Genomic DNA, 27,680 nt, shown 5'->3' on the forward strand with positions numbered 1-27,680 from the left:
GGAGCCTAGGATTCTTTAGGTTCACATAGTAACTGAGGTCCAGCTGCGGGGACAATGAGCTTACTGAGTGCTGGCTGCGCAGCAGTGCTCAGACACGCAGTCAGCTAGACATGCTAGAAACAAACTTGGCAAAAAATCCCCACCTATTTGTAGGCAGAAATTTGGGTGAAGCAGGTTAGCACCTCAACAGCCAGAGGCTCCCATGCAGATGTTTTTTTTCCCTTTAACCATGCGGTCTTTGCATAACAATACAAAGTGGGCAGGTAGCGTTGAACCTTCAAGTTCTTTCCCACCCTCTCAGCCACAGCGAGGGGGAAAGCAGGAGCTGAAGAACCGGATTATGAAGACAATCACACGAGGCAGAAGAGATGGTCACAGTCTTTATTTCCATTTTAAATCTTTAGCCATCAGTAAAGTGAATGGGCAGAAAACAACCAACCGAGCAGACAAGCCCACTTTAGCTGGTTATTTCCAAGTATAAATAACTGTGGGACAACTGAAATTGAGCCAAAATAGAAAAAGGGAGCTGGGGAATTTAAAAGACAAAAGTAAGCCTGGTTGCCCTCCCTTTTCATAGTGTCAGTGAAGAGGAAGTACCATAACAAAAAGGAAGCTATGGTTACATTTGATCAGACATTTATTCCAACAGTAGGCATGGAATTGCACTTTCATGAAAAATGCCAAAGCTGAATCGAGTCCAGTGCACTGGGGGCATTGTGCGCACTTAGCTTGATTTCTGCTGCAGCTCCTTCATTCTGTTCAGGGCACTGCCAGCTTGAAACCACTCGATCTGTGACTCGTTGAAGGTGTGGTTCAACATGATTGTTTCTTGGCTCCCGTTGGGGTGCTTGATGATGCATTTCAGAGGCTAAGGGAAGAAGACAGCTTTTATTTTCCCCCTTCTTTTTCAAGGGAGCAAGTTAACCGAAACTTCTCACAGGAAAATCCCCGCATGTTTTTAAAGGGCTGAAAACAAACTGGTAGCTCAGGGGTGGTCTTAAGAGAGAAGTGTGCTTGCAGTTCCTTCTAGGGAGCGCTCCTGCCTTAGGTAGCAAGCCCAAGGATTCAGAATATTGTACGAGGACTTCCCCAAACAGAACGACATGATCTGGTTCTGACCCCAGGCCACTGTATGGAGCATCTCCTCTGGCTTCCAGGCCATGCGACCCATCAGTGCTGGTGCTGCTCCAGGCCCTCGCACACAACCACGCTGCTCCCAGCCACGGGCACATCCCCGACCCCGAGAGCCGTGACAAGAGGTGCAGGCACTGACCTTTCCAGGAGCAAAGTCTGCCAGCCCCACGATGCTCAGCTTGTCCACAGGATGAATCTTGTTGTAGTCTGCCGGATCCGCAAAAGTGAGAGGCAGCAGGCCTTGCTTCTTCAGGTTGGTTTCTGCAGAGAACAAACCATCAGGTGTACTCGTAACAGCTCACTGCAGGGATGAGGATTACCTCCCAGCTGCTCAGTGCTCCTCCGAGCAGTATTCCAACAGTAATTACAACCTTTGTAACAAAAGCAGCGTTTCCGCTGTTTGTGGCATATCTAAGTGGGTATCTAACAGGATTCCTGACAAGAGCGACCACGCGATCTGTCAGCAGGTAGTTCCTTCCCGTAGGCGTTGAGCCCCGGGGCAAGGTGAACATCCCTGCCGCCCCGCCAAACACGTCCTGTTTATGCACACCGCGGGGGAAGCGCAGCTCACCGTGGATCCTGGCAAAGCTCTTGGTGATGATGACCCTGCCCCCCAAGTGACGAGGCTCCAACGCTGCGTGCTCCCGGCTTGATCCCTCACCATAGTTTTCATCTCCAATAACCGCCCATTTGACACCCATTTTCTGTGACAAAAGAAGAAGATTGAGACTTCTGCAGCCACTCAGGTGAGGAATTAATAAACACAACCCCGACACATCGAAGGACAGAACTGGAGGAACTAAGTGCTTCAGAGCAGCTTGGTAGTGCTGTTCTGGCTAACACGGGCTGAAGAGGATCGCTCTTGGGCTCCAGAGCAAATCCTTGTTGCCACCTTTCCTTCTGTGGTCTTGTGCCGGGTCAGCATTCACACCGCCACGATCCCTGCTCTACTTCTGGAAGTCAGAGAGGAAGCTTTAACTTCTGTCTACCAGAAGAACCAATCTGAGACCGCTGCCAAGCTGTTCTGAGAGTGAAAGGACATTTCTTGGTGTTCCAGCCCAAGCTTTAAAGAACAAAGGGGACAAGAATAGAATCTAGACTAGCCGTAGGTGAATTCTTTAGCTTCACACAGTAACTGAGGTCCATCTGCTCAGAAAAGGAAGTGAGATTTAGACACAGCCTGGTGACACCAGTGCCTTGCAAGTTGTGCAGTGTCTAGAGGTGTTCTGCTCCCTTCACCTAGGGTTTCTGGTCCCCTTTGGTCACAAGATCCTCTGCCCCGCAGCAGGCAGGGACAGAATCCCCTATAAACTGCCACAAAGTACATCCCAAGGAAAAGGCTCAGTGCTGAATGAATTCACAGCTGCTGTTACTTGAGCAGGAGGGTGAGATCCTCGGTCTTGGCACAGAGCACCAAGTGCAAACACCCTCCCAAAATAGATGCTCCAGGAGACAGCCTCACCTTGTAGTAACGGGCTGTGTCCGGGACCGGCCCAAACTCCTGGGTTAAGGCGTTCCGCACGGAGTTGGCTTTGCCATTTTCAACGTTGATGGCGCCAATGAGCAGGTTGTTGGAGATGTTGTCCAGGTGGCCACGGAATTTCAGCCACGGCCCAGCAGCAGAAATATGGTCAGTGGTGCACTTCCCTTTTACCTAAGGGGTAGTAGAAGAGATCAGTCTCTTAGGATGAATCAATGATTTGACCATTCCTCAGCACTTTTTATTCTGAAGGACCTTCACATCTCTTTTTTAAAAGCACAAACCCAGGACAGCTGCGTCTGTCATAGAATCAAGACACTAAGGCAGAACACAATGGTCTAAGGCAGAAAGTAAAGGCAAAAAGAATGGTCTTTCTGCATGCTCTGGGCAGAAAGAAGATCCCTGTTCCAAAGGGCAGAGGTACAGAAGCAAGGCAAGCTATGACACCTCCTGCCATGTCCGCACTGCCCTCAGCAGCAGGTTTTGCAGGTACCAACAGCCATTAAGTTCTTCCTGGTACAGCTCAAGCTCTCTGCTGGAGGAGCTCAGCAAGACACCAAAAGTGTTCCCTCAGAGTTCCCAGTCTGCACGGAAGCCCCCTCAACCTGTAGGAGCAGAATTCCCAGCCAGAGAGAACAAGCAGCCTTCCAGCTGGCTCCCACAGTGTTTCCAAAGGAGTTGTGCGTGTCAAACAAGCACAGCTCAGTATGGAAGCGCAGCCCTTGGGAATACCTGCGGCTCTCTGCTGCTGAGAATCAACAGTTCTCCTGAAGGATAATTCCTAAGGGACTGCATCTCAGCACCTATCACTCTGTTAGTTTTCCATGGTATTAGCTAACAACTAGCCCCAAATACAAAAGTCTCTTAGTCATAATATGTAAAGTATCAGAAGGAAACACCACCACAAGGGAAGCAAGACCCTTGCTTCACTTCCCACAGCAAGGCAGCTGTAGGGGAAGGAATCTGTCAGCTCAAGGCACACCCAAAGCTTCTATCAAAGCTTCAGTCCACGTGCAAATCCCTGTTTGCCCAGCCCTGTCACGGTTGGTGCTCCCCCGCCTTGCTGCTGACCTTGATGAGGATCAGCATGTCTTCGAGATCCTTGCCATCCCACTTATCGAAGGGCTCGAGGAGCTGGAGGCGCTGGCTGGTGGGGCTCACATCCACGTGCTGCCCGCTGCCATCCTTGGGAGGGTACTGATAGGTGTCCTGGCCTGGGTCAAATTCCTTCAAAAGGATAAGGAAAGGAAAATCATCAGTCTCAGCCATCCCCAACAGCACGTGAAGAGAACAAGCCAATTTTAACATTAAAGGCAGTGCATGGGAGTTCCCCTGCAACATGTGAAACACTGACAGCGACAGGCCTCCCCTCCCTCCATCTCCAGGGCGAGCAGTTACCAGCTTGGGCAGCTCATCTGCATCAGGTGCTTCAAGTTTAAACTTCTTCCCATCTGTTCCTGTCAGGTAATCTGTCTCGGGGTTAAATTTCAGAGTGCCAGCAATGGACAGGGCTGTGACAATCTGAAAGAAAAACAATTTAAAGGCTTAGTCTTCCTCCCATCTCTTCATTTGAAAGTCCTGTGCCTAACAAAGCAGCCAGAAGGCTCTCGAAGTTACACACCTGAACTTCTCCCCACGCCCCCTCTGGCTGTCTCTTACCTCTGGGGAGGTCACAAACGCATGAGTCTCTGGGTTGGCATCATTGCGACCTGTGAAATTCCGGTTGTACGACGTAACTATTGTGTTCTTCTCTCCTTTCTTTATGTCCTTCCTGTGAAAGAAGGAAACGCTCGTCAAATCCAGAGGGAATATTGCTTCTAGATAACTGGCTGCCAAAATCTCCAGGCTTGGTTGTGGCAGCAAGCACTATCTTTGGAAACATGAATCAGCGCACACATGTTTTCCTCCCCTAAGCACAGCCTCAAAACCAAGGACAGTGCAATGCCAAGTCAGACTCTGATTCCTGGAGTAGTTCGTAGCCCATGCTGTGCACTGCCGAACTGTCTGAACAACAATCAAGTACCTGCCCTTGAACACGCCACCATCAGTAACGACAGAGCCAAACGAGCATGTCTCTCCCATCTCTTTTATCAGGATTTTCCTCACAGCCACTCCAGTGACTGAAGGCAGACCCATCACTCTTCCTATTTTAGAAGGCCCACACAAACTCCAGCCCATCCTCTCAGAGAAAGCCGATCTCTTTCCCAATTTTTCCCCATCAAAAACCTATCGATGTGGCCATTCTTCAACTTCACTCATCCAAAGGCTCAGCATAAATTTGCAGTGTATTTCTCCTCTTCCAGTGCGTATCAGGCAGCTACAACCAATGGCTGGCATGTTTAATTCCCCGTGTGTGGTATTTACTACCAGATTTGGCTTCGCAGAGCGCTTTAGGAGCTGAGACACAAAGCTAGCCACAGGTCTGTCTTTCACTTTACCTGTCCCACTGGCCAATGCAGGGCCCACAGGCGTTGGCAAGAACCAGCCCTCCAACATCTCGCAGGATTTGTGCCTGGGAACAGACAACAATTTCATTACTAGTAGAAGGGAAGCCTGGAATACATCTCTGATGTTGTTCTTTCAGAGAAAGAGGACGCTCATCTTCTAACAGAAAGCACCAAGCCTGAGAAAATTCCTCTTCTTGTTTCACTCGCACGTTTTGAGTAATTTTCATAAATACAGGGGGTTGATGCCAGGAGAGCTGTAAGTTAACGCTGGGGAACAGCACAGGAAGATTTACCATAAAGTTCCTGTTCTCTGCCTACTTTGAATTGAGCAAAAAAACAGCTCCTCAGAGACATTTCACTGAAGCTGGTCTAATTAATTTTCAACACATTTCCTGGCAGTGTAAGGAATGATTTGGTAAAAGTGCAGGCAAACATGCGCCTGCTCAGCCCATTCAGCAAAGGATCCAATCAAGAGGGCAACTGCTGGTGAAAAGTACAACTGCAGACAGAAATAAAAAGCTGACTTGTGGACACACCTGCACATAAAGGCTCATGTAGTTGATCCCCAAGCTGTGACAGCATCCAACACTTAATAAATAGTAGAACCAATTAACACATCGTTATATGCTGCTCCCCACAGAAAAGGGGAGAAGCATGGTGGTTCCTCTAGGGAAACACTGAAGTTTTACCTTATATTTAGTCTAAACTGGGACCTACTTCCCACATACACAGGTTTGCTCACATCCCAAACTGTTCTATAAGGAGACGAGTGGATAAACATCACAGGTCAGAACATTGCCTGGGTAGCTGCAGGAGCCAGGGGCACAGTAACACAAGGCTGGTTGCTATATCAGTCACTGCACCTCGAGCAATACGTGAGGACAAATTTAAGAGGTTTCCATTAGTCACTCCCAGACTCCCGAGCACCCTCTGGAAAAGTTTAACCTTTACTGTTAGGACCTGTGAAGAGCAGCCATACTCACGTAACCGTCTCTTTCAATGGTGGCTCGGATCTGCTCCGAGCCTGGAGTGATTGTGAACTTGGATTTGCACTTCAGCCCATGCGCTAGCGCCTGCTTTGCCACTGCTGCAGAGCGCCCCATGTCCTCGTAGCTGGAGTTGGTGCAGCTGCCAATCAGGCCTGTGGTGTTTGACAGAGACAGGGAGGTGGTTAGTGCAGCCCTGCTTGCCTCTCCCTGCGGAGACCATCTCTCAGCAGCAAAAACAAGAGATAAGCTCCTTTTCCACTGACACGGAGCCTGAAACAGTTTCAGGTGCAAGCACTGCCAAGCCTCCCAGCAAGATGCTGAGGTCACAGGCAGGCAGTCCCTCAGGCTCTGGAGGCTGTAAGCCAGAACACGTTACCTGCTCACTAAGCTGGTTATTGTTTCACAAGGTCAGAGTGCCACCTACGTGCACTTTGGTTAGGCAAATTACCACAAAGAGATATTCTTTTAGGGAGAGAGAAAAGGCTACAAATCAAGATGAGAAGAAATTGAGGAAATGATTAAAAGAAGAGGTGGGTGCCTCGCCACGCATATTGAATTTTAAATTTCCCAGCCCTTTCAACTTCCACCTCAGAGCCCACTGGTCTTTCTTCACCTCACTTATCTTGGGCTAGACCCAATGCACCGTTTAGTTTTGGTGTAGGCATTCTGTAGTCCTTGGGTAAAACATCCTTTGTTACAGCACGAAGATGACACAAGGACATAGCGATGCAGACAGCACTCTGATGCTAACCAGCAAAGAATAAAACTCAGCTTTCAGCTACTGCTGCTCTTGATCCTATTGGTAACACTACTGAATAACTTGTTTCTATAGTGGCCTTTACAATGCACTTCCATTCTTTTCATTCCCACCCCGAGCAATTCCAGAGAAGCCAGGGAGTGTAGCAGCATCCACACCTTCCCTTTAGGACAGCCAGCATCAACTTTACTACAGCCTGAGAGCTCAACAGCCTGCTTGGGGAATACACAGCTGAGCACCTCACAGATCTCTGCTGAAAGCCTGTTTGTGGATTTGACCAAATGTGTAACAGGTAACATTCCTGGCAACCCAATCTTTTAAAAATTTCCCACAACGGGAACAATTTGCCTAGCTCCTGAGATCAAAATCCCTCCAGCTATCCCAGATCTAGGCCACATGTGAGAGGCTACTCACACCTGAGAAAAAAACAAAGAGAGTACTCTTCCCAGCAAATTCATATGCCTGTGTAGAAACAACACCACAACAAAGTCAAAGGGCACAGAGCAGTAATTAAAGGCTTAGATCCCAAGCTGTATGACCAGCTGCTTATCCCAAGACAGCAACATTTACGGCACAAAGATGAAGGCAGAGGAAAGAGCAAATGCTACCCACCAACTCTGATATCAACAGGCCAGCCCTCCTTTTCTGCCACAGCACCAATATCTGACACAGGGTGTGCCAGGTCTGGAGTGAAAGGTCCATTGATATGTGGTTTCAGCTTTAAGAAACAACGACAGAGTCAGAAATTACAGTAGCCAGGAAAAAAAAAAACAGTTATGAAAGGAATTGATTTGCTATCTGGAAGCTGTTTAAATAGGACTCGGCTGCCTGAGCAGAAGCTGTTAGTGGAACAGATCTCAGTGTTTGTTACACGTTTTAGCACAACCAGGGGAGCTGCATCCAACTCCCAGCTCAGTCCTCATTCACACGAGGCAGTCTCATCACGACAGCCGAGATGGCAAGCAGCAGGGAAGCCTTACCTCACTGAGGTTGATTTCTATCACCTGGTCGTATTGACAACCAGAATCCGGCACCAGGTGTTGCTTGAATTCATCCGCCAGCGCAGCTATGTCTGGAATAAGAAAGAAGGGAGACCTGAAAAACTGCAGCCAATATGATGGAAAAGTCCAGAACAACTGAACACAGGGTCCCTCAGCTACTTCCCCAGGCACTTCAGCTACAGACTCCCTGCTTGTACACGCAAGGACAGAAGCCACATCAGACACTGCTGCAGGAGGATGCTGCTCCCAGAGAACACCTTCATTCAAACCCACCCTTCTACCCGCTTCAACCCAAAAACCCTCTTACCAGCTCGCCCAGTCTTGCCCAGGTATTTCTTCATCCGTTCGTTGTAAGGGAAGATGGATGTGGTAGCTCCAATTTCAGCCCCCATGTTACAGATCGTTGCCATCCCTAGTGAAGGAGTGGGAGGAAAGACCACAGGGTCAACAAAGTCCGAGGCCACCCAATTCCTCAGAAGTCAGCTTATGGAAAAGACGGCGAAGCCAAGAGAGATCAAGTGCATTAGGCACAAGCCTAACTCCATGGCAGACAGGATTCCAGACAAAGATTCCAATGATAGAAAACAGTAAAAAAAAAAAAAAAAAAAAAAAAAAAAAAAAAAAAAGATTAAAAAAAATCACTTGTGGCACTGGGATCACCCACGCCTTTCAAGGACACAGCAATGAAGCTGTATGAGTTGCTGTTTTATGTTTAAGGAGTTAGAAGCAGGTATCATAGGTCAATGCTCTCTGATTCAAGAGAATACAAATCCTAAATTGCTCTCAGATGGTAAAAGCCAAGTATTCCAAGTAGCCAAGCATTATGAATGGAGAGAAGCCCAGTTTAAAGCTACTTTTCAAGCCAAAGGAAGGGACACCTCTCTCAGTTTGGTCCTGACTTGTATCGTTAGAGACAACTGCAATATCTGCTGGTTCAAATTCAGCACCTGAGACCCACAATTTCTTACCACAAGTCTCCAAGTTAAACTGCTGCTTTCTAGTCCCCCTCTGCTCTGCTTTTCTGAAGCTTTTTCTTTAGCAGCTGTCACACATTTCTCCCCTGCCCCAACCTATTTCTCTCCTCTACTCACACCCTATTTTAGGCTGAAATGAAAATGTCATCCTTTACTACCCCCCTAACATCTCCATCCTCTAAGCATATGGCGAAATACCTCCATCCCTACTCTCATCCTGACAGCACCCTCTTCCAGGATTCCTCACAATTAACCACTCAGCGTTCTCACAGTCACAAGAAGATTTAACAGCAGTCCAGAGAGGCTTTTCACCTGTTACGCCGCTCTCACCCCACCAGCTTGCAGAGAAACAGGCTCCCAGTTCGCTGTGTACTGGTCACCCAGCCAGGCTGAGGGAACATTTAACACTTCTTGCCCGATTCCCTTCCCCTCACACCTACCTCCAACAACAACCCACTCCAGATAAGATTCCTGGTGCCTTACCAGTGCAGGAGATTGAATCCACACCAGGCCCGTGGTATTCAATGATGGCGCCCGTTCCACCCTTGACCGTGAGGATGCCAGCCACCTTCAGGATCACATCTTTAGGAGAACTCCAGCCAGAAAGCTTGCCAGTCAGTTTTACACCAATAACCTTAACAAAATGAATTAAAACAACAATAAAAAATGTGTACTGGTACTATTTCCCTCCAGCAATCAAGACAATTCCTCAGGCTTCTTTCTCAGAATCTGGGTGGTCACCAAAACACAAAGGAGGAAATCCTGAAATACCACAGCACGCGCACAGGGGCTAAACCTCCGGTCAAGGCCAACTGAAGACAGATCACCATTTGCCTACCTCTCTCAATCCCCAAATTAAAAAGGCTGGAAACAAATTTCCAAGATGCCAACAAACCACAGACGAGCTGTTTGAGCCAGCGTGATTACAAACCAGACTGTTAATGGCAGATAGTGCCTTACATATGTTTCTTCCCCATTTTACATCTCACGCCCCACATAGAGGATTAGTGTTCCTTTTGCTCCTACCTTTGGGCACTTAAGCTCCCAAGGGATTCCTGCCATGACATCCACGGCATCAGCTCCACCCACGCCGATGCAGATTCCTCCCAAGCCACCTCCGTTGGGGGTGTGTGAATCTGTGCCGATCAGCATAACCCCGGGATAGGAGTAGTTCTCCAGAATGATCTGAAAAGAAAAATTGATTGTTTGCTTGCTCGTTTGCTTGGAAAGGAGGGGGAAGACAGTAAGAAAGCCAACAAGAATATAGACTAGTTTTTATGTGCAGGTTTCAGTAGCAAGAAATTTAATTTCTTTTGGACTGTAAGTTCAGCTGTATTTCAACCCCCTTTTGGGGGATGCAATGACTGAACGAGGTACCAAGTCTTGGCTCATCCCAGGACAGTACGAAAACTTAAACAACAATCTTCCCTTTTTCACTGGAACACCTCTTCCTTTCAGGAACCTTTGTTAGGGCTCAGGAAGCTGTTCCTTAGTCTCCAAACCCTTGATCAGCTGCTGAGCCAGCAAGTTCACCTGTCCAGCGCTAACAAGGCCTTTTGCAGACTTTCATTATTAGCAAAACCAGAGTCTTTTACTGAAAAATGATGACTTTCCTATAGTGGTAAGCCAGTTAAGAATTCAAGCTAATGAAATTCTTACTGTTGGTATATGCCATACCAACATCATGTACAGCCCTTCTGGGAAGCACAGAACTCACAGCACATCGTACAGAACAGCCTGGGCAGAATTACAGCAGCCCTTTATGGAAAAATCTTAATTTTTGCCTGCAGTACTTCCACCTTTACATATGTATGCAAGAAAAGTCAATTCCTAGAGCAGACTCTGAAGCTATACAGTATGTCCAATTTTCTCCAGCTTTTTTCCCTCAGAAAGTGACCCACAAGAAAGCTGGTAACAACAATAGGGAGCTATGTTGCCACATGACAAGTGTTGTGTGTGATTTCAGGGCAGAAGTAACCTGAGGTGCTCCCACAACCTTTTGGGGAGTTCACCTGTTCCATCTCCTTTCTCCATTGCGTCACACCAAGCTAAAGTAACCTTGTAACTCATTCCATAGCTAAGAAAAGACAGCAGAGAGCTCTTGACTGCACCTGGTCACAAGTTCCCTGCTGACAGGATATTTAACAGTCATCTGTTCTCCCCTCCACTCCTTTTGCTTGTGCTGCACTTCAACTTTTCCTGCCTGCAACTCAGGAACAATGGAAAACGTCTCCTGGACATCCACAGCAAATCAACCAAAATCAGGGTAGGGAAGTCCTGCTAGAGGTGTTGGGTTTAAAAAACAAAAAGCCTCATCACGTGCTAAGTTCTCTCGGGATGGTCATATTCTTTTGAGGTGCAAGTGGTACAGCAAGAGAATTTCAGACCTGAAAACCCATTGAAAACTCTTTTGCATTTTATTCAATTCAGATAGCAACTAGTTATATGTTGCTGTTCTTGAGTTCTTAAAGCTGCTCTCTTCTGTTTTTTTTTTCTTTTTTAATGGAACCAAACACATACAAAAGAGCCTTAGAAAAGGTGTATTCCAAAAGCTTCCTTCCCTGCTCCCGAAAGGAGCCCACGTTAGCCCTAGGTAGCTATTTTCACGCCATCACTTCACTCTCCCAGGCGTACCAAGATGAGCCAGCTCACAAACAGTTACGCTCCTTTGATTCACGTGGCCTGCTGCTGGCGCAAACTAATCACGCATCAGGTTACACTTTGACAAAAATAACCTTTCAGTAAAAACATTGCTGTCAAGATAACTGAAAGGGAGCAACGAGAAAGTTCACCTGCCTCAGAGAAAGCGAGTGGTTCCTCTGACCTGGTGAAATTCTCTACGGGTTTGTACTTGAGCTCTCCCCCTACCATAAGGGGGAAGAGCCACTGGACGTTCAAAGGCTACAAACACACACTTTACCTGGTGAATGATTCCTGACCCGGGTTTCCAGAATCCCACTCCATACTTGGCACCAGCTGTTGCTAGAAAGTTGTACACCTCCTGGTTTATATCCTAGTCACACAGGAAAACACATGGTGTTAGTAACACATTTTGTTCTTTGGCAGATCATGAGCTCAAACACGCTCCCATCTTCCCAAGCCTGTTCATAGTTTGCTCCACAGCTTTGCAGCAGCTAGAGGGAGGTGCACAACGCTCCTAAAATCAAAAGAGATCAAGGCTCTTTGCCAGTCAGTTGTAGCAGGCCACTTAATTTCATCCAACTTGTAGCTCTACTACTGCATCTTTTTTAGTTTCCAATGTCAAATCACACAATTCAAGGCAAACCCTGCCAATGAGGCATTGGAGAATGCCCTGCTCGTTTCTTCTACTCTCAGAGGGTATTGTAACCTGTTTTTCGCTCTTCTTCTTACCCCTCCCTTCCTTTTCTACCAGCTGTTTCTTTTGTTTCATGCATGCTTTGCAGACATTTCAAACCTCCTGATAAGCATTTCAGCTTTATTTTTTACGGATGAAGAAATGGAATTGGAAGTTGCTCGCTGCCAGGGGAGCTGGTGGGTGTCGTTTCTCATTCTGCTGAGTCCCCTGCTCAAGGCTCACACAATGCTGCCTTTCTTGCTGCGCCACCACTGTTATTCGTGGAGGTCACACCATGAAAATCGCTTGTGAGAATACCCACGGTTGCCAGGGAAGTATGACAGTATTGTGTCCTGATAGTTCTTGGCAGAGGAGCGGCAGAAGAGATAAGATAAGCGCCAGGAGGAGGGAGTTCCTTAAAGACTGTTCTCAGGCAGCTCCGCTTCAGAATAAAGAGAAAGGGGAACCGGAGATAAAGGCAGAATTGTCTCAGCACACATTTGCTGAAGTTTCCCATGAGGCAGCAGCAGTTCTTTAAGCCTCGTTTTCCACTGGGAGTCAGGTCACTTCACTCTGTTTGTGCATCCCTCCCCCAGTAAGGCACGCTGATGTGCCAGGAGCAGATCCAAGCCACCCTGTGGCCTGCCAGCATTCATTACGTGCCAACTGGCAGCTTCAGAGGCAGAACCCAGTCAGAAGAAGGCAGGACCTTTACTGGGGCTGCTCAGAGCGGGTGGCAGACACGGAACGCTGCTCAGCTCCGGGCTGCAGCCAAACACCATTGCACTGCAGAGAACAAATGCGGGAATAGGGGAAAGACAGGAGGTGAGGGAAGAAAATCAAGTCTTATTTAGTAAGGTCCCAAATTCGTAATCTCACAACTTGGGCCCGAGACAAATTGTAGAATAAAAACTCCCCAAATTTACTCGAGTGGTTTACATTGCTTTACTCTAACCTGGAGGAAAAAGCCAGAAGTACTCTGACATCAGGAATTTCTTAGAATAGATACAGACTAAAATCTTAAAATGCAGCTGAGCACCCACAATGTGTTTAGAACAGATTCTTCAGTTTCAGGGTCCAAGTCAGAAGCCTCCTGGCTTTGATAATGGATTTATGCTATGCCCACTTGGAAAAAAAAAAAAAAAAGGCTCCCCACACATCCCTGCTATGCTAACAGGATATTCTTCCCTGGCAGATTTGTGGTGCTATGTGGGACAGAGGTGAATGTGTTTACATTTGACAGAACCCCCTTAGGAGGAGTAAGCAGTAAAACTGTGGGGGAAATGTTTAAAAACAAACAAAACCCATTGAACCAGAAGTTGGACAAACAACATTGGAATTCCCAAATAAAACCCTTCCTGCCTGTATGTACATTTATTACCCATCCTTGCTGGTCTTGAAAGCTGCAAATGCTTCAGGAAGCACGAATCACTTGCAAGTGGTTTGGGAAACAGAAGGAGTTAGTTGCTCCCTCTTCGCAGGATAAAGCAGTGCAACGCAGACACGCTCAGGAAGCTTTTCATGCTGCCATACACAGCACAACTCCCTAGAGTAACCCATCTTCCTTTCCTACCCTTTGAAATAGATTTTTCTTTACCTGAAACATCTTCTCACTCTATGGAATACATATATGACTTGTGATTCCATCATTAGCAGATTAAGAGCTAGTGCTTCCTGTTCTCATGGTCCTTTAAATCATGTCGTAGATGAATCTCTGGTGAAAACCCCCCACAGCCCTGCTTCCGCTGTTTCTTTACTGCATCTGACCTATCTACCGAGCTAACCACCGCAGGTAACCTGCTATCATGCCTGACTTTGTGGCTGTCCTGGAAAAAAATAAATAAAATAAAAAAAATCCCTTCCCTAGGCTGGAAAGAAGCTTTCAAACAGCCTGAATTTACGTCTCTGCAACAGTCACCTTGGCCCTTCGAAGATCCTTTTCACCACCTGACTGAGCTTCTATGAGGTGATCGCAGTGGATGGTGGAAGGCACGGCCACTTTGGGCAGCCCGCTGCTGATGAACTGCAGCATTGCCATCTGAGCAGTGGCATCCTGCATGGCCACGCGATCCGGCCGCAGGCGCAGGTAGGTCTTGCCTCGCTCGATCTCCTGCTTCGCGGGGTCATCCAGGTGGCCATATACAATCTTCTCGGACAAGGTGAGGGGACGGTCAAGCCTGGGGAGACAAGAGAAGAATTTGACATCCGCACGTTGTGTGCTTCAACATTTGCCCCTTTAAGCATGTAACAGAGCAAAGATACCCTCTGCTTCCCTTTACCACTCTAAAATACAGGAACACACAGCAACCTGCACGGTTATCTTACGGATCTGAAATATCAACTGGTAGCTGGCTGAAACAGGTGCTTGGTCCAGAAAGTTCAAAAGGATACAGACCGAGGGCACTTTGTGCTTTCTTTTACAATCTCCCTACACAGCAAAGGAAACTTTGACTCTGCTCATTTCTCAAGGTCATACTTCAGGACAGCAAATGGGGAGGTAAGAGAGAGGTCAGACTCAATTCACAAGTACCAGATCCCACAGCAAGGAAGGACAACTAAGCGGAGTTTCGTGAACACAGACCTGTTGTCCTGCAGGCTTCTGACTGGCTGTCTCAGCTGAGGAGCCTATTTATGTCAGTGGTGAGATCTTCTGAGAGGTAACTAAGTAGACACAACGACTTGAAACGAGAGTTACCACATCTAACAAAGGACGCAGAGACCGAAGGACATGTCTGACAAGGTAAGTGGAGCAGGAATGACAACTCAGCAAGCCTCTATCAGCAGATTAAGGTCACCATGTTTACACAGACTACGAATTCCTAGCCCTCCTTTTTGTGCCTAACGCCTACAGCGGCACACGGGAGAACGCTCACCGTCAAAACAAGGTGCAAAGGAGCATTAGCCTGCAGTGCCCGCTGCCCACACGCTGCTTCCCCAGACAGGCACAAGCGCCAATACGAAGGCGGGCATTAAAAAAAAAAAAGAGGACAAAGCCCTTGCTAGCGCCTCCTCTGCACTGACCTGGTTCTCTACGTGTCACAGCGCCTCATCCTAACCTCCAACCCTCCCCAGCGCCCCACACCACTGCATGAGACTCCACAACTCGTGTTTCACTACACTGGTGACTGCTATGGCTCCGAGCTGCTCTCCCCAGGAAATATTCCCTTTGCCAGAGCCCTGTGATGTTTTTTTATTCCCCTCCTCTCCCATCACTGCAGAGCTAAATTCTGTGCATTGACCCAACCCCTCCCCTCCTGCTTCCTCCCCCCTTACCTCTTACGGACGATGTTGATGTTCTTCTCCAGCTTTTCATAATTTATGTATTCATTAGGCTCAAAGTGGCTCATGGCCACCTTGGCACGCTGGGACAGGACGGGTGCGACATGGTAGCGCCGTATCCCACCATTCAAGGCATGCTGCAAAGAGGAGAGCGTTAGTGCTGCAACCCTGCAGAGGGAATCCCTCTGGCATCAATAAAATACTTGCTTTTCAGTTGTTATTCCTGGGATTTTACAGGAACAGAAAGTTTGCAGAGCTTTTTTTTTTTTTTTTTTAAAGACACAGGGAACATTGGATCACACAGTGCTACATGTTGAGTTAACCAGTGAGACATCAGGTTAGCCAGCTAGCATTTACCAAATTATTTTGTATTCCCATCTGAAGCACAAGATGCCTTCTGTTTTTGTACGAAATCTTCTTTCAGGCAATTCTGAGATATTCCCTAAGTGAACAACAGCTGGATGTACTCCTCCACTATAGCTGTAATACCTCAGAAGAACACATACAGCTTCCAAATCTGTATTTACTTGCTGGTACTGAGCTTATACAGAAGGATGGGCAGACAAAACCATACGGGACTGAGAAAATACCGTTTTTTCTCTCCAGCATTACATACCAAGCTCCCAGTGCAGGATCTCTGCACCCTGCCACAAGCACATATTACACTCTGCATAAGGCGAGCTGCATTTCAGCGCTAGCCAGAGTGACTCCTGTGCACGTGCTCGGTCTCCAACACACCACAGAGCAGGAGAGGCAAGCTGTGGACCAAACACTTTGGCTTCACCCATCTGGCTGCGGGGACATCCTCACCTTGCCCCACAGGTGAGCTAACAGCAGGATGGATGAGCTACACCACAGGTTCAGCAGGAAATGCAACCAAAAAAAAAAAAAGCCCAAACATCCCTTGGCCGCCTCCAGAGTGAACCAGTCCCCTGGCACACGGGAGGAGGGCAGGCTACACCAGGTACCTGTCCAGCACCTGACCTAGAGGGAGCAGGTCAGTGCCAGGGTCAAAAGGCTCTCCAGCAGCTGCGAAAACTGAGTCAGAGGGCAGCTTCAAAAAAACCTCCCAGGGATTTGGCACATGCATTTCTTACATCCTTTGGAAGTCTCTGTCACCGTTGTTTTCTGCCTGTTTCCAGACTTCCAGCAAGAGTCCAGACTTCCTCCTCCCCCAGCGTTACAATTTAATCTGACTCCTGTGTTTCCTACCCCCCATCCCTGGAGGTGCTCAAGGCCAGGCTGGATGGGGCTTTGGGCAGCCTGGGCTGCTGGGAGGTGTCCCTGCCATGGCAGGGGGTTGGAGCTGGGTGAGCTTTGAGGTCCCTCCCAGCCCAAACCAGTCTCTGATTCTCTGATCTTCTACTTTACACTGACAGGACTTTGGATGTATGATCACAGCACCAGACCCTGGTTTTGCATTACCAAAGATGCTAATCAAATCTTTAGCTGTGTATTTTTTCATTTTTCTGTGTGAATATTTTCCCCCAGTTTTCTTGCTACCAGCATTTCAAGAACTGCCTAAACCAGCCACGATCAATGAGACGATACCACCAGCTTTTAATCCAAATCTTGTTTTATTGCCCTTTTGATAACGTTTACCAATGTCTTCCATAATAAAAAGTTCAGGAGATCTAGGGGAGATCCTAACAGCTAGCACACTACCAACAAGGGTGTGGTTTGTTTTCTTACCAAACAATCCTAACCTCTTACATATCCACCTTTCTGTAGGAACAATACAGGTCTGTGGTATTTTAGCAGCCGTGCGTGGTTTTTGTTAAAGGAAATCCGAGGCGAACACGGCACTACAGGAGAGCATTGCTCTCCCAGAAGCGCAAGAGAAAGCGGTCATCAGATTTCACTCGGCTGCACTTCAAGCTCAGAACTTCCAGAACATATCACACGTGTCAGCAGGGAGCCTTCTCCTTCTCCCACTGGAGGAAAAAACAACCAACAGCTTCATTCCCCCTGTTGCTTTTTATCTAGCAGCCACACAGTTTGTCTTTGCTTAGTTCTGTTTATTTGTATGTTCTTTATTTTTTAAATAAACTTCAGCATTTACCCAGAAAGAAATAATGCTGTGGACAACACCTTTACCTCATAAGACATCCTTCCTATTTTGGAAGCCTCCAGCTGCTGGAGTGGCTGGAAGACACTGAGGGATTTCACCAACATTCATGGAAAAATCATCTCTTCCCCAGACCAGGAAAGGCATTTTGTTTTAATGCAGTGATTCCTTCTTTCTCCCACAAACTAACCCAACTGGCATAACTGATCATTGAGTTCCTCCACGTCACCCAATAAACGGAAAGCTACTTTTCACCAAAATTCAGAGCACAGAAGGAGAGCAGATTTGCAAGTTAAAGTAATGGTGGAGGCTTGGCAGTATTCTAGACTGGGACCAGAGCTGATGATGATCAAAATCTGAAGCAGGGCTCCCCACAGATCTGAAGAGAGGTGCAGAGATTTCATTTCAGATAAAATTCAGATACAACCTTTTCAGTTTGAGTACATATGTCTATACACCTTTGCACTTCACGAAATGGCTGTGTGAAGTTTAGTATTAATCAGAATGCTATATATATATAGTCAAATTTTAAACACAGAAATAGAAAATCAAGGTAGTTGACTTCTGTTTAATCCCCACCACAGCTTCAGAGCACCAGACATGGAAGGGGAGAGAAGTGAGCCCGCTTGAGAAGGATCCCAGCTGGACAGGGAAGTCTGGAAAGCTGAGGGTCTGCACCTCTCCTTTTTTCCCCCGTATCTTCTGAAACGGGGTGGCAGAACTACAAGATGAAGTCACCGGACCAACAGCTTCCAGCTTCACCCCCCCCTCCACGAAAGAGGTGGTGGTTTGGGGGCTTTGGTTTTGGTGAGTAGTGACAGGTGCCTTGAGACCACTAGCCAAGGGAAGCGGGCAGGCAGTGCTGTTAAGCTCTGGACTGAGCACCCAGCAGGCAGCTGCCCAGTGATCTCTTCTCATCTGGCGCTGAATTTGTTTTCCCTGCACCAGCGTCCCTTATCCACATTTCAGTCAAGGAAACCACCGCAGGCCTCCTAAGGCCATCGGTATTTTGGTAGGCAAAAAGCTTCCTCGAAAGACACGGAAAAGCCAGCCTATTACATGGGTGATTCATTTGAAAACCTAAAGAAGCCAACTCTTATCCATATAGATTTGACAAGCTCATCTGAGAGCTAGCTGTGTTTAGTTTACAGTTTAGCAGTGTTTAGCTCACTGCAGCGAGTGGCCCAGATGCAAGACTGAATTTCTGAAACTCACATTTTGGCACCAGATTAAGTCCAGTAAGTCAAAGTTTGTGGTCAAAAGAGTAAAACTATGCTATGAGCACTCCTATCCCAGAGAGCCCTCCTAGAAATCCTAGCCGAAACCCAAAATACCATCTTTCCTCATCCCCCCTAGTCTAAGAACACCAGCCAAGTTTCCAACACTGACCATGGTACAGCCTAAAAAACTGGTACGGTATAATCAAAATCTAAATGCAGTCTGGTTTCCCAGACCCACTGCCAAAAGGCGACCAAAATTAGCGGCCTGAAGATCAGTCCAACTCTAACCAATGTTTTTTTGTTTTTTTTTCCTTGCCAACACACACAAAGCTCACCAAATGCAGTTTCAGTACTCACATACAAGACCTTCAGCAAAACCCCAACCACTTCGGAGTTTTGTACTTCTCTCAGTCAATCCCCAGCCAACGTGGCTCAAGAAATGGAACGCTGCTAAAAGCATCTTTCAGGCAGGCATGAAAAAGCCCTCGACCCTTTGAGGCTATTAGAAGAATTGTGCTATAAATAGGGCAGTCGGCCTGAACCAGGCTAATTCCAATTTATTTCTCCGAGATAAGCTTCCTACAGAGTTCCAAAAGCTGTTTTAGGAGAGGCGATGAGCAGAACCAGCGTTAACAGCACGTGCCACGCTCAGTGCTGACATTATCACAGCGACTGGCACCATCATCTACTTATGCATTAAATCTCTAAGGCTGCTAAACACGGGGAAAAAAAAGAAAAAAAACTATTTGCCTACTACAGTGATCAAACAGACAGATGTTTGATTACAGCCAGCTGATTTTGTCCTTTAAAAGGATACACAACTGATAACCCAGGACAGCCTAAATGCTGAATTCCACAGGGTCTCTGCGCTAGCACAGCCCTGGTTCTGTGTCACACAGCATCCACCTTACCAGCTGCCTGCCTGCTCTCACCTGACGATGCACCATAAAACGAGAACCAACTCATTATCCTAATAAAAGCCTGGCCTTCATTTTACAACTAGCCATTTCTGTCCAAAGTGCAAATTAACAGCTAATTAAGGACCAACGATGAATGCACCGAGTTGACCAAAACAGTGCTGTTCTCTAACTTTCACTTAAATGAAAAAGCAACTCTTTTGTAAAACTCCTACCTCTAAAGCAGCGAGGTATTAGAAAATAGGAATTAAGCTTTTAAAATGCGTTCAGAAGGCTGGAGCCGAGCTATCCCTTCAGCCCCCCCAGCCCCGGGAGCACGCTCGCCAAGGTCACAAGAGGCGAGGCGAGGCGTTGAAGCGCCCCGCGCCCTCCTGAGGGGCGCACGGGCCCCCTCACCGCGGTTAGCAGCCCTAAATCGAGAGAATTTCACCCCGACGTTTGGGGCCGCGATCATTTCGGGCCATTTATCCGAGGGGGCCCCGCGCCGGGGAGCCGTGAGGCGCGGCGCGAGGCGCGGCCCGGCGGCCGTTAGAGGTCACGGTGGGCTGGGCGGGAAGAACCGTTACGGGCGGCGGTTGGGGCTATTGGGGGAAAAACCAACGCTTTTGGGGCTGCTTATAGGGCTGTTATATACATATACGTATATATATAATATATATAATATTATTATTTTTTTTTCGCGGTCACCTTGCGCTCACCTTGAGGAGCCGCCGGGCCGGCCCCGAGCCCCCCCCCCTCTCCCCCAGAGCCCCCTCCCCGCCTCCCCCCCCGGCCCTCCCCGCGCCGTCCGCCGCCCGGCCGCGCCGCCGCCCCCCGCGCCCACGCACCCGCAGGCTGGCGGCCAGCAGGCAGTACGGCGCCATCTTGTGCGCTCCGCCGGGCCGCCGCGCCCCGGGATGGCGTCACCCGCCGCGACCGGGGGGGAGGGAACGAGGGAGAGGGAGGAGCCGCGCAGGTCCTGGCAGGGCGCTGCGGGTGCCTCGGCGCGGCCCGTCGTGAAGAGCCGCCCGCGGTCCCCCCGCGGGGAGGGAGAGGAGGGAACGGGGAGGGAGCGGAGGGGCTGCGGGGGGCGGCGCGGCTCTGAGGAGGCGCTCCGGGAGCGCGGGGAGGCGGCGGCGAGCTCAGCGCGGCCAGGACCCGGGCAGCGCGGCTGAGCGGCGCGGGGAGGCGGCGGCGCCATGGCCAAGCACCACCCGGACCTCATCTTCTGCCGCAAGCAGGCGGGCGTCGGTGAGCGACCGTTAGCGACCGTTAGCGGCCGTTAGTGACCGTAACTGGCCGTTAGTGACCGTTGGGAGCCCCCCGTCCCGTCCCGTGGGCGCCTCACGGGCGGGGCAGCCGCAGCCCGCGTGTGAGGGGAGCCCCTCCCGACCCCTCACGGAGCTTGAAATATTTTCAAGCCCCTCACGGAGCTTGAAATATTAATTTTAATTTAAGCTGATATCGGTTGTGATTAAAGGGGGATAACGAGCGAAAATTGCCTCACCGTCAGCGGCTGCCGTTGGCCCCTCGCGGCGCATCCGAGCTTTGGTCTTCGCCGCTGGGCCTAGGAGGGCGCGCGTTATTTATCACAAACGTTGTGGTGTTATCTCCAAGCTCTGTGTTCTCCTTTAAAAAAAGGCTGCCCGAGAAAATCAATTTCTATTCAAACCCATATTCATATTCTTCTGTGCCTTAACTAAAGCTCATATTTATATTCTTCCGCTTTCACCCTAACTAATACTTTTTTACTCTTTTTCTTCCTACAGCGATTGGAAGACTTTGCGAAAAATGTAAGTGTATCTCCCGCATATACACAGCTGAGAACCCGGGGCTGTGGTTAGAGCACCCAGTTGGGTTTGAGGATTGCATTCTTTTCTTGCTGTGCCGCTAACGTGGTGCTACAAACAAAAAGCTGGTGGACAAACCACTCCTTGGGGTGGGAAGAGCTGCCTGTGTGTTCATCCAAGTGTAAGCGTGTAACTCAGTGAGTGCTTACAAAGACAGCGCTCAGATAGATAGTCACAGATGCGTGCTGCTCTAGAGTATGTGCTGCCAGCGTTTCCAGTGGCTGCAGCTACAGTGACTTCGTGATTGAGTCCTTGTAATCTGGAATGCAAAACGATCGGCCTGATGGCTACCAAGGAGGAAAAAACACGTTTTTGGAATCTGACTTCACGCTTTGAGAATAAGAAATGGATGGAGAAAAGTGTCTAGAGATAAATACATAGAGTCAAGTGCCAGTGCTCAGCTGGAGAAGGGAAGAAAGAGCATGAGCAATCATTAGATCCTTGCAGTGGCAGAGTAAAAGGTGACTAGTTCTGAACTCCAAATTAGTGTGAAAACACGCAAAGTGAGGAGAAACGGTCCAAAGTAACAAAATTGTTCTCAGAAACGCGCAGGAGTTAAACAGATTCCCGGTGGTAGTAGCTGAGGGCTGTCGGGATGGAGATTTATGAGCAGGTTAGATGAGCTGTTTGTGGGAGGAAGGATTAGATGCCTTGGGAACCGGTAATAAGATACGAAGCCTTTCATCTCTAGGTCAGTGTTTTGGATCGGGTCCAGCACAGCAGACTGTCAATGGCATCTGATGGCTCTTTGCCTGGATGATAAGAGTGCTTGAATTTCACTCAGTTCCTTGTGAGAAAGCAAGAGCAACTCTGTGAAGTGGCTGTTTATGCCAGTTTGCCCTTTCTTTGGCCTTCTCACAGATGAAGGATTAAAAGGACCACAAGTACAATCTCTTATCCCATCTCTCTGAGGATGGTAACTCCAGACTTTTGTTGATGTGGCTCTGTGGGAGAAGCTTACACTGCTGCAGCATAGGTAAGGACACCAGGCCTGTCAGTCCGGCATTTTTCCACAAGTGAAAAAACAAAGAAAAATTGTAGAGTAAAAGTAAGGGTATGAGCTAAGCAGGTGCTGACTAATCACAAAAGACGTGTCCTTGGGTTTCTTCTCTGGATGTGTATATGCAAAATTAAAAAAAAAACAAACACTCAGATATTGCAAGCCCTTGTTCCTCTGAAGTCCATGTGCAAATCTAACGTGGCACCCTGTGCCTGTAAAATAGATTTCTGTAGTCCAATTATATTGTCTTTGAGTGTATAGGCAAGTTTAGGAATCTTTTTTTTCTGCGTGAGGGTGCAGAAAATGATGTTCTGTAACCAAAGACTGTTTCACTTTCAGGTGATGGGAAGTGTGTGATCTGTGACTCGTACGTGCGGCCCTGCACACTCGTGCGCATATGCGATGAGTGCAACTACGGCTCCTACCAAGGGCGCTGCGTGATCTGCGGGGGTCCAGGAGTGTCCGATGCCTACTACTGCAAGGAGTGCACCATCCAGGAAAAAGATGTATGTTGTCATCCAGCCCTCGGCTGAAAGGGTTATGGTTTTCTTTAATAGCCACGCTTATCTTTAAAGGGACTTCGAGCTAGGGAGATTAGTGTTGGGACGTTGGACACTTGGCTTCCACTCCCAGAATCAGCGCTGCTTTTCATTACCTTGTACTTTTCTTCCCCTGTTGTTAGTTCCCAGTGATTGTAAAGGATTTTGAGATAGCAAGCAGTGCCCTGACTCTCTGCAACCCAAAGAGTTCACTTCCTCCATGTGCTGCTTGTTACCCTGTTCAGGTGTTATCTTACTGGATCCCTCAGCTTGGGTTTTATTAGGGTCAGAAGTATTTCAGACACTGCAAAGGCAGGGACAGGAGCAGCTCCTCACGAGGAGTCTGTCAGCTACAGACCAAGTCATGTACGGTACTGTTATGCAGCTGAAATCACCACCCTGTTTTCCTTTGGATTACAAGTAAGGAGAGATCTTAGCGCCCTTGTCCTTGCTCCACTAATTGTCTTCTGCAAGTTACATTTTCTTGTGTAATTTCAGTGGGATATGACTTTTTTTTTTTTCTTGTCTGCAGTGTCTGCATTGTAATCATCTCTTTTTCTGCCAACACTTTGTGGTGTAACAATCCCTTATTTCTATAATCAGTGCTGTTTAATCCTCTTGTCCTGCAAGATAGCCGCTGTGCATGTGGAATGAGGCAGCTGTTCACCCCCGTAGGTATTTGTTACCATCCATCTATCCATCTCAGGGAGCGCAGGTCATGAAGAACTGCAAATGAGGTAGGGAGAAGCCCGAACAGGATGCCTACAGTTGCAGTATGCCAGAATATGGACCTGATAGAGATTATCTCCTGAGGGTTGTTTGGTTTATGGGTTGGGTCCTCTGCAAACACAGTCTCCAGCACACCCTAATGTTGACAGAGAACACGCTGAGAATGGTTCTGATTGATTTAGAGAAACACGCTCAGCTGACTGAGTCGCTGCTTTCATTTTCTGCAGCACCCACCTATTTTCTCTAAAGGTCTGCAGCTCAAGTCAGGACAGGGGCAAGCCCTCATCTGAATTTAGGCATCAGATCTGAGGAGACCGTAATCTTTCTTAGTATCTAAATGTTGCATGTGGGTAGAAATGCTGCTGCTGCCTCCCGCATTTAGAAATGCTGTAAGAGCTCTTGGTTTTGTTGACTTACCTGTGCAACCAAAACACCTAGCTTGATAAGTCAGCAGTAAAATAGTTGTTTTTTTTTTTTTTTTTTTTTGTATTTTTACCAATTTGTATTGATTTCTAATGGGTATTTTTCCTAACCTTAGGCTTACCTGTACGTTATCATGACTGGTTCAGGTCTGAAACAGCTCTGCAGGGGAGGGTTATAGAAATACAGAGCTGGAGGAGCAGAGTGGCAAGTCAGAACTGAGGTGTTCTGGTAACCGAATGAAGGCTGCTGGGGTGCTGCACGTCACAACGACAGCAGCTGCACAGGAAAAGCAGGTGGACAAGAGCTCTGTACCTGAAGCTCTGCTGGTCCAGGATTTCACGTAGAGCACTCGATCTTCCTTCATCTTTACGAGGGAGTCTGAACACGAAAATGAAGCAAGAAAGCAGACACTAAAATGGAGGAGGCGGAATGCTCTTGGGCACAGCGCAGAGGGTCTGCTTAGTCGTGGTTTGTTCTGACAGAGGGAGGAATGAGGTTTTGTTTCATTTCGGCTCTATCTGTGGGTAAGGGCCAAGATCTCGCCTTGTCATCCAGGGCAGCTGCGAGTTGCAAAATCTAATCCTTTCTGGGGGGACAGGAGCCTGCTCATCTGCTGCCTCCGTATGAGGAGGTGGAAGAACGAACAGAGCCCTGCAATAATGCTGTCAAGTTTGTCACAGGCTCCCTGCGTTGTGGGAGGCAAGGCTTGGAAGAGTCCCGCTACTGAGGTTCAAAGTCAAATAACGAGGCAGTCGCTAGAGACAAATCGTGGCGGGTGATTTCTCCCCCCTCTCTTGTTACTTCTGCCACGCAGCCCCTCCCCGCCAGGTTGCCTCTCCTGCGCAGGAGCCGGTGTTGGTGGCACAGCTTGGGTGCAATTTCTGCAGTGGCTGACATCTGCCCAGAGGCTTTCTAAATCTAATCCACTCAGGCTTACACAACAGCCAAGGACACGTGTTCCTCTGCCTGCTGGGCCCCTCAGCTGCTCCTGCCAGCCACAACATTTTGCCCTCAAGAGTTACGCAGATGCTGGGCTCAGGTGGCCCGCTGACAAATGTTCCCTGCTATACAGAGACGTGCGTGCCTCTGCCTTGTGTTTGCAGCCGTGCCCCTGAGGGTCTCAAGCAACAAGATTCCTTGTGGCTAAGGAGGGGAAAGGTTATTCCTCTGGGCCCTATAAACCCTCTGTATCCTAATTTAGAAAGAATCCAGTCCTGAGGCCCTAAGCATCCTTTTCATTAAACTGCTGATGGTATACGAGCTGTTTTCCTTCTTCACCCTAAGAGAGGGAGTGTCCCAGAGTAGTGTTAAAAAGGCATTCATCCTCTTCTTGGGCTCTCTTGCTGGTAGTAACCAGAGTTGTAGGGCAGTTTGCTTACAGAGGTCTAAGAAATGTTTGTTGAGGACAGTGTGGGGAGGGACGGAACTGGGAACGTGCTGAAACTGTGTATGTGGGGATGAGGTTGTGTTTGCCCAACTCCTACCTTACATCCTCTTCTCTTCCAGAGAGATGGTTGCCCCAAGATCGTCAACCTGGGCAGCTCCAAGACGGATCTCTTCTACGAAAGGAAAAAGTACGGATTCAAGAAGAGGTGATCCTATCTGCATGCAGCTACACCTCCTGCCGGGTCGGCGAGAGGGCCTTGGAAACCCCTGGACTTTACTTTTATTGAGAACCAGCTGATTACGTTTATAAATTCGGTCATATGCTTGGAGCTGGAGAAGTCACAGACTCAGTGGGGACCAAAACCTAATCAGGACTATCAGAAAGAGCAAACGCGGATTGTCTCTTGTCTTCTCAGAAGCTAAAAAAAAAAAGCCCTGGTGAGCAAGTATTTACACATGGAGGAGACCAGCTCGGTAAAACGCGAGTGCCCTTTCTGGTGTGGGGAAACACCCTGTGTCTGTTCTTACCACCCCTCCTCTCGGTTGTTAGAAATCGCTCCGCACACCAGGACTGGAGCACAGCCCTGTGTGCCCGCTCCCCACCCTTCCTCCAGTCCCTTTCCAGGCTGCCCTGTTCTGTAGGGAACCTGGTGGTGCTTTCTGAGGGAGAACACAGCATTTCCCTGTTTCCTTTGTCAGATTAATCCAAGGCCCTTTCTGTAACCGTTCTTGTAGGATGCAAACCAATAAAGCTTCTCTTTTTTTTTACTGTAACAGAAGGATTTCTCTCAGGTTCGCTCTGTGTCTAGCCTCTCTGGAGCTTTCTGGGGGTGTGTGGGCTTAGCCCAGCCGGCACTGCCCAGTGGGTTATTTGGGTTCGGGCAGCGGCTGCTTGCAGCCCGTGACCTTGCTGCAAGGAGCCTCGGGGAACGGCTGTCGCTTTTGTGTGCGTGTGATCCCAGGCGCTGAGCGTTTTGTCCCGCAGCGTGCGGATCGCTGAGCTGGTAACCCTGATCCCGGCTGATAGGGCCGGGGATGTTGTTTCACCGCGCAAACATCCAATCCCTTTCTAAAACCTACTAAGCTCCGTGACTCGCCGTCCAGTTCTTGTGAATAAGTTAAAGCCTTCCCCGCTGTAACGGGAAACCAACTATTGTGTTCTGGGCCGCGAGCCCCATGCCTGCTGAACACCAGAGGCTGCTTGGTTGTCAAATAGCAGCGCAGGCTCAAAGCAGTCTGTTTGCTCAGCAGAGAGCTGGGAACGGCTGCCTTTATGCAGAGGCATAACCGAGTTCCCTGCTACCGTGTGCGTGCCCCAGGTGGTTAAATTAGGGGCCTACCTCAGCGTGCCCTGTGCTTGTTGAGGGCTTCATAGTCAGAGCAGAGCATGTCCTATGCTGAGGGGATTCTCTTCACCCAGTCTCAGGCTGTAGAGCCTGCATAAGGCACCTTCTGGGCCTTCAGTTATTCCCCCAAGGCTAGGACTGATTCTTCCAACTCATCTGTGTCTTAAGTGCCTCTTCTGCCTGCTACAGCTGTTCAGGTGTTTCAGCCAGGAGTGAAAACAAGCAGGCAAGTTGTAATCCTTCCCTTAAAAGTCATTTCTTGCTGCAGCTGGCTGTAGCCATGACAGGTCCTACAGCTGTCTCAGCTGCTCCTCCCTCCCCACAGCTATTCAGTGTCAGTTTTTCTCTTTCAAGCTTTTTGCAGTCCTGAGAGCGTCTGTGTGTTTCCTTCTCCGCACCTCGGTTCCCTTACACGGTTTCTGGTTAATTTTTACTAACGTGGGTGCCATTTGCCAAGATACTCAGTTCTTGGTTCTGTGGTTCCTGGTTCTATGGTTCCTGCTGGTTCTGTGGTTCCTGCAGACCCCTTCTCGCAAGCTGTTTCAGCCAGAATAAGCAGCAAGCTCTTGCTCCTGGCTTGGAAGCTCGTGTCACGGCCATTCCCAGCTGTGGTAAGTCCCCTGTTTCTTTAAAACCGGCGCATGACATGCAGATTTTGTTGTACCTGGAACTTTATCACTTTGAGCAGGAGTTATCACTCGCCCTCAGTCAGGCCACCCAGATTACCACACGAGGAACGCAGACGGCTTGTACGTATCTTTTCTGCTTTCTTCTCTTTCCCCGGAGTTTCTAAGCTGAGCGAAGTCATTTGGCGAGGGCAATGAAGCTTGAATTACTTCTTCTGTC

The 27,680-nt window shown here is 48.5% G+C and overlaps 2 protein-coding genes across 3 annotated transcripts; one reads left to right on the forward strand and one right to left on the reverse strand.

Moving 5' to 3' along the window:
• Positions 1–367: 367 nt before the first annotated feature.
• On the reverse strand, positions 368–20,558 carry ACO2 (aconitase 2). Its single transcript, XM_084298389.1, has 18 exons — positions 20,410–20,558; positions 15,372–15,514; positions 14,017–14,275; positions 11,703–11,795; positions 9,809–9,967; positions 9,266–9,416; positions 8,116–8,220; positions 7,788–7,879; positions 7,420–7,525; positions 6,045–6,202; positions 5,053–5,126; positions 4,274–4,385; positions 4,013–4,135; positions 3,686–3,841; positions 2,597–2,788; positions 1,706–1,838; positions 1,274–1,395; positions 368–868 (listed from the first exon to the last, which is right to left on the reverse strand). The coding sequence occupies exons 1-18, from the start codon at positions 20,443–20,445 to the stop codon at positions 725–727; spliced, it is 2,358 nt and encodes a 785-aa protein (XP_084154515.1). The 5' UTR covers positions 20,446–20,558; the 3' UTR covers positions 368–724.
• Positions 20,559–20,626: 68 nt separating this feature from the next.
• PHF5A (PHD finger protein 5A) lies at positions 20,627–26,256 on the forward strand. Of its 2 annotated transcripts, XM_084298401.1 has the most exons (4): positions 20,627–20,812; positions 21,331–21,354; positions 22,751–22,917; positions 25,609–26,256. In XM_084298401.1, the coding sequence occupies exons 1-4, from the start codon at positions 20,761–20,763 to the stop codon at positions 25,696–25,698; spliced, it is 333 nt and encodes a 110-aa protein (XP_084154527.1). In that variant the 5' UTR covers positions 20,627–20,760; the 3' UTR covers positions 25,699–26,256. The 2 variants fall into 2 exon arrangements, with proteins under 2 accessions (XP_084154527.1, XP_084154528.1); XM_084298402.1 differs by lacking the exons at positions 20,627–20,812; positions 21,331–21,354 and adding an exon at positions 21,390–22,387.
• Positions 26,257–27,680: the final 1,424 nt, after the last annotated feature.

The sequence above is a fragment of the Netta rufina genome (assembly GCF_964035555.1).
Source record: "Netta rufina genome assembly, chromosome: 1".
Taxonomy (NCBI): domain Eukaryota; kingdom Metazoa; phylum Chordata; class Aves; order Anseriformes; family Anatidae; genus Netta; species Netta rufina.

Excerpts from the sequence above, each read along its gene's own strand:
- ACO2 (XM_084298389.1), bottom strand. The coding sequence starts at position 20,445 with ATGGCGCCGTACTGCCTGCTGGCCGCCAGCCTGCGG. Across the intron at positions 15,515-20,409 it reads TGCTGGCCGCCAGCCTGCGG|CATGCCTTGAATGGTGGGAT; the intron begins GTGCGTGGGCGC and ends TCCTCTTTGCAG. Across the intron at positions 8,221-9,265 it reads GGATTCAATCTCCTGCACTG|GGATGGCAACGATCTGTAAC; the intron begins GTAAGGCACCAG and ends CTCCTTCACTAG.
- PHF5A (XM_084298401.1), top strand. The coding sequence starts at position 20,761 with ATGGCCAAGCACCACCCGGACCTCATCTTCTGCCGCAAGCAGGCGGGC. Across the intron at positions 20,813-21,330 it reads CCGCAAGCAGGCGGGCGTCG|CGATTGGAAGACTTTGCGAA; the intron begins GTGAGCGACCGT and ends TTCTTCCTACAG. Across the intron at positions 22,918-25,608 it reads GCACCATCCAGGAAAAAGAT|AGAGATGGTTGCCCCAAGAT; the intron begins GTATGTTGTCAT and ends CTTCTCTTCCAG.